We start from the raw sequence: 6000 nt of genomic DNA, 5'->3' as shown, positions 1-6000 counted from the left end.
TCAGTTGAACTTTTTTACTGTGCAAACTTGGGTTTGAAGGTAAAAGCTGTTAAATCACAGGCACTGATTTGGTCAAATGTACAAAATAACACACACTGACACACACATAAGTTTTAAATTCCATTTCAACTTCCTGGTTTTAAATGAAGAGTTACATTTCCCCCTGCTGGTAAATAATTTTTTCTACAGTCATCGGCTGTTTTCCAGCATCACCGCAGATCTGGCGTTGACGACCCCAAGTATGTTCTAAGGTCTGACACATTTGATTTGATGATCTTAGCCGGGATAGTCGGCATGTTCAACCTCTGATACGCAGCGAACCTGTGGCAACCTCCAAAAGAGTAGTAGTAGTTTCCCCCCTCTCTGCCTCTGATCCAGAGCACATCGATGGGAGGAACAACGCTGATGTCTGCTGTGCCCTGGAAGGAAAGACAAACTGTCAATTAATTCATAACAGCCGGTGTGGAGCAGACATTACTGCAAAAAAAAAAAAAAAAAATCAAGAGGTGAAAATGAAACACATGTTCATAAACCAAGATAGTGTCTGTTCAGATGTACAATATGATTTGAGTGCTTTAAATGATCACATCATTAAGAAAACAAATGAATAAATGACACTCTATAGTATATACTGCACTACTACATACATAGTAACTCACAGTAACTTCAAAACCCCCCTCCTGGCAACTCGTCCTCCGGATAACTTCAAGTTCTCAGATATTTTTAGCCTGTCAGCATGTTTAAGATCTATCCAGAAAGACTTTCAGTGTTTCCCTTGCCACAACAAGACTTGTATGTAATGTCAGTTTGCTGCAGGGCTGCATTTTATTTCTTCCCACTTTAGAAATCAGCTAAATATATAATTTGCCCGGGGGCAACCAAACTGTTGCATTCAAACGCTATCACACTGTGAAAATATAAGAAGAAACAAGGAAAATGTTCACAGCGTACAAGCAAACACATGAACGTGAAAATAATGTAACTGTAGTTTTACACCAGGTAACTGAGTCATTCACATTCACAGCAGTGTTACACACTGTTACTGGATCCTAATGAGACATCCAGTGGAGGAAAGTAACTGAGGAGTACAATCCTAATGTACTTTGTACTATTTTATAGTAGTAAAGATACTCCAGTACAGTTTAGAGGGAAAAACCAATTTTAATTGACCTACTTCTGGATATAAACTTCAGTACAAATTTAAATGCTAAATATCACAGTACTTTTTCCACCAGTGGCTTTTGTCTTTTAAATGTACCGAGCTGTCCTCAGTGGTGGAGGATGAGGTACTCAGATACTCTAGTACTAGGCCAAGTACTTAAGAAAAGTAGATGAGTATTAGTTTATAAGTATTAGATGTATGTGTGACTTGGGCCTACATACCATTAGTACTGCTGTATCCCTGTGTAAACAGTATTTTATCGTAAGTTGTTTACTATTAGTTGTCAAAAGTAAAAATAATAATGTAGTGAAGTACAACAACACAGTACCATCACGTGAAGGTACTACATGAAGTACCTATTCGTGTACAGTACTTGATCATCAGTGTCCTCACATAGAAAACAACCCCTTCGTTACCTTCACCGTCTCCATGAGACTCTGGACTTTGAGCTCGTCCAGAACCGGAGGAATCGGTCTGATCAGGACGTTTAACGGGACGTTGTGAACCGACTCCACGGTGTCCGAGTGAACGGACCGGTTGTCACCGTCTTTACCGGCGGTCGCAGCAGACTGTGTGGACACCGTGGACATGTCCCTGCTACATGAAACCAGCAGCTTCACTGCAGACGGAGCTCGGAGCCCGCACACAAACATTTAGGGCGTTGCTTCACTTCCGCGATGGGGAGGGCGTGACTGTTGAACGAGAGGTGTTCATTGGTTGAACCGAGCTGTCAATCACTGATGTCCCACAGCCTCTCTGCAGACTACGTTTCCAGACAGTGCTGCTGGAGGTGAACAGTGTGAGGATATTCAGCTCCAGATAGACAGTTATTTAACCTTTTTCATGAAATAAGTGATTTAGATTTTATGGTCACTTGGTGGAAACAAACACAAACATGCAGACTCCTCCAGGTAACTGTCTTTGGGGGGCCCATTTTATTCTGAGTCACAGTTGCAGAGTATTTTTGGAGTCGATGGGTATCTTTAAATCAAGAGTAAATATATTTAAACAAGCTTCTGTGTTTTTCAGACTTCTAGAAAAAGTGATGTTTAGCATACCATGATTATCCAGATGGACAGTAAACTGTGTTAATGAGGGTCAGTTATTCCCGAGGGAAACACCTGTGTTAGCTTCTTTCGATTTACTAATGTTAGTGTGTAACTGGGTCTGTCTGCTGTCTGTTGATGAACAGACCGTGTACCATCGGTTTGTACAGAGTTTCCACTTAAAGCAGCTGATCTGGCCAAAAACAAAGTTATGACAGTAGCTCTACTGAACCAACAGAGAAGCTGTGGCAAGGTGACAGACTAAAGATCTTTGAAGATGAGGAGAGCGAGTGAAGCTGAGAGGTTTCACTGAGCAACAGAGCATATGGTCCAGTATCTGCTTTAATCATAGAGGAGTTCACTCATTGCGTTTAGTCAGGTACAGCAGCCTACCAGAATATTTATTTCTTCTTGTTTAAAACCCAGTATGTGGGTCACATAGTGGGTTCAAATAGTTTCTATCAGGCATTTGCTTTGCTTCAAATTGTGCTTATACATTTGATGAAGATGACAAATAATAAAATGGATCTAAAAATTATTACACAAAGTAAGGAAGCATTTGTGTGACTAATAACAAATGTTCTATGTTCAAAAGCTGGATTCTGTCCATGTTAATATTTAATTCTTATGACATTCGTAGCCGTCATGAAGTGTTAACTTAACAGTGTTAACAGGTTGACTTCTAAGCATGTAAACAGGCTCATATCTTGAGTTTTTGCAATACTACTAAATACAAACTGTACCTCTTTTGTGTAGTTTATTCAGTTCATGACAAAACAGTCTGTCACTACAATTTACTCCAGCAATTAGGAAAACAGATGAAACTGTGTCTACAAGAAGCCCAGAATCTTTTAGTGGCAATAGTTTTTAATGAGGTCAGTTTGGTGTTGTCGACTGTTGCGTGATATAGACTTCCTCCTTCAAAGTGGTTGACTTGATGATATTCTGTTTTTGCAGGGTTTTCAAAGAAGCAGCCGGGTTGCTGTGGTTACAAAAAGGACGTCTGGGCTCGCAGTTTTGCACAGGTAAGTGGAAAGCTTCAAAGATCTGCCGCAGTGGAGCAGAGACAGAACTATTGTTGTTGTCCCCAACCCACAGCTATAGCATCTTCTAATGAGACAATTAAAAATGATTTCTTGGACAGGAGAGGCAGGCCGTTATATTGAATTATAACAAATACTTTGAACTTCAGTAGCAGTGCCTTTTATGTTGATTAATTGGTCACATGGGGATCAGTTACAACATGAAGGTGGTCTATGTATAGTATGTGGTATCGGTGCATTATATATCATTTTAGAACAAAGCTCAACAAAATACACTCTTTAATTTAGTAACATCTTGGAGTATAATCTACTTTTTTACCTTATTGTCAATTTATGGTTTTGCAGTAACAGCAACAATCTGTTTATAATTTCTCCAAAACAGGTTAGCTTTGAAAGCCACCTTACATTTCTACTTTTTTTTTCTTAAAGAGCGATTTAGCTGACAGCGGTACAGTGTAAAAACAACTGAAACACTCCAATTAGGCACAGATCGCACAGCTGACTGTATGACTGTATTTCTGTGTGAATAACTACATGATAGTAACTATGTATAGTGACATATCCCCCCCTGGGCATTCACTACTCTGTTCAATGTCAAATTCAAATTGCGTTTTTGCTGTCAATCAAAAGTCACTTCATCATTCACCAAAAGAAACCAGCATCACACAAAAAGAAGAGATGAGTCAAAGCATATAGGCATGTAAATCGACTCCAGTGCTGAGGTGTGTTTGGAGTCCCACTACACTCTGTGTGACCCTCTGCTGTCACAGCAGGACTGTATTCTAGCTGCTAACATATCTCAATTACTTAGATTGAGTTAGTCACACAGGTACAGCAGCAGGTCATGGAAGAACAGTTCCCACATAATGATTTGCTGTTAATATTAGATTTCAGTCCCCGTGGGATTGTCACACTTAGTGCAGCTGGAGAAAATTACCTGCCAGCTTTCCGACAGGGAAGTGAGCTATATTTATTTATACATTCTCCTTTTTTGCACGTTGACATGCTTTTAAAGTGATAATTATTCTGACGGCGATTTGCAGTCTTCAAACGATAGCTCTGTGATAGATGAATGTGTCTGAAATCATGACACGGTTTAGCAACAGTGGATGTTTGCGGCTGAATGTGTGACTGATTTGTTCAGCAATGTTGATTATTCTCTGATGGCTCCCACTGCCTAAACCTATGAAATTATTTTCTGGGCTTCCTTCTAGTACAGCTGCCCAAAATGGGATTTCTCTTTAATGATCTTCTTTGCCTTGAAATGAATTTTGGAGTGGGGTTATTTAGATGTGGATGAATTTGTAGCTTTTATTTATTTTATTTTCTTAGTTCAGTTCATTAACCTCACCACAAACAACAGAGGGAAAATAACTTTTTTTTTTTTTTTACCAAAAAAGAAAACTACAAAAGCAAAATTAAAATTATCTTATTTATCTCTGAAACAAAAAACCCATAACTTGTTATCCTTGTTTCTGCAGGTATTGTATATGACAGAAAAAGGAGCTATTTAAGGAATGCCCTTCATGACTTTTGCCTGAGTGCTGATGACAAGTTGGATATCTTAGATGCATAAAAATGCGATTTTGACATGACTTCAAAAAGAGAAACATACGGATGAGGTGGACTCTCTGCCAACAGAGAGACGAGGAAACAGATGGGTTTTACACAAACAGCACAAACATCAAGAACACTGAGTTAAAGAGCTTGGCAGTCTCACTTGATGAAACAGTGAGGAATGGAGGCACTTTTAATGAGCATCTCTCCTGTGATGCAGAATGCGAAAAGACAAACTGTTCTTAAAGGGGCAGCTACAGCTGGTTGGCCGGGACACGCTGAACCCAGTGGTTTTACTAACCCTCCTGTTGAGTGGATTTGGACGTGCATGCAGTCAAATTTAAATTTGAATTGAGATTCATGTTTTCATTGGAAATATAATAGAGCCAAATCCTCATCCAGTTGAAATGATCAACAAGCAAAGGCTTTTTATTGTTGTTGAGTTGTTTGGGCTGACAGTTGGTGCTCAGCCAACAGATGGCGCCAGATGTATGAGCAGGGTCAGAGCCAGGGCCAACACCAGTTGAATCAAGTAATGTTAGTTTATATAATCCCTAACATGACATGTTGTTATCTGTGTCACCTGTGAACGACTGAGAGACACCAGTTGCAACTAAATAACTATAACTAAATAATTACAAAAGAAAATGTTTTTTATTATATTAATCATTTGGTGAAATGTTAGAAAATAATGAATAATGCTCAAATGGCCTGTATTGTCTAGCATTATAAAGCACGGACATATTCAGTATAGGGCTGGAAATAATGAGTATTTAGTGATCAACTCATTTGCTGATTATTTTTTCTTAATTACCAAATTTATAATTTAACTACAAAATGTGGAAATTGCAAATAAAACAAAAAAACATTTCCACACTAATTAAAATCAGAAGAGTAGAACCTTTCATGATATAGTCCATACTTGTTTTAATTTGACATCTTAGCAACAGAGATAATTTCTCTGTGAAATGAGCAGTTCAGAACTCAAAAAATATGCATCAGATGACATTATTCCTATTATTAATTAATTGAGTGATCCAAAAAATGTCTTGACCATCTGTCAAAGAGATTCAGTTTAACATCAGATGAGACTAAGAAATCAGAATAGTCACAAACCAGAGACATTTTTGACAATCATGCTCAACACATTATTTGAATAGTCAATCAAAATGTCAGAATATTCACCCGTTTA

General features: G+C 38.4%; 1 protein-coding gene across 1 annotated transcript; it reads right to left on the bottom strand.

Moving 5' to 3' along the window:
• srxn1 (sulfiredoxin 1 homolog (S. cerevisiae)) lies at positions 1 to 1818 on the bottom strand. The gene is made up of 2 exons (XM_026366939.1): positions 1579 to 1818; positions 1 to 419 (listed from the first exon to the last, which is right to left on the bottom strand). The coding sequence occupies exons 1-2, from the start codon at positions 1813 to 1815 to the stop codon at positions 210 to 212; spliced, it is 447 nt and encodes a 148-aa protein (XP_026222724.1). The 5' UTR covers positions 1816 to 1818; the 3' UTR covers positions 1 to 209.
• Between the last annotated feature and the right edge of the window lie 4182 nt (positions 1819 to 6000).

This window comes from Anabas testudineus, chromosome 7, assembly GCF_900324465.2.
Source record: "Anabas testudineus chromosome 7, fAnaTes1.2, whole genome shotgun sequence".
Lineage (NCBI taxonomy): Eukaryota > Metazoa > Chordata > Actinopteri > Anabantiformes > Anabantidae > Anabas > Anabas testudineus.
The sequence above is the reverse complement of the archived record's forward strand: the minus strand, read 5'-3'. Positions and strand labels throughout refer to the sequence as shown.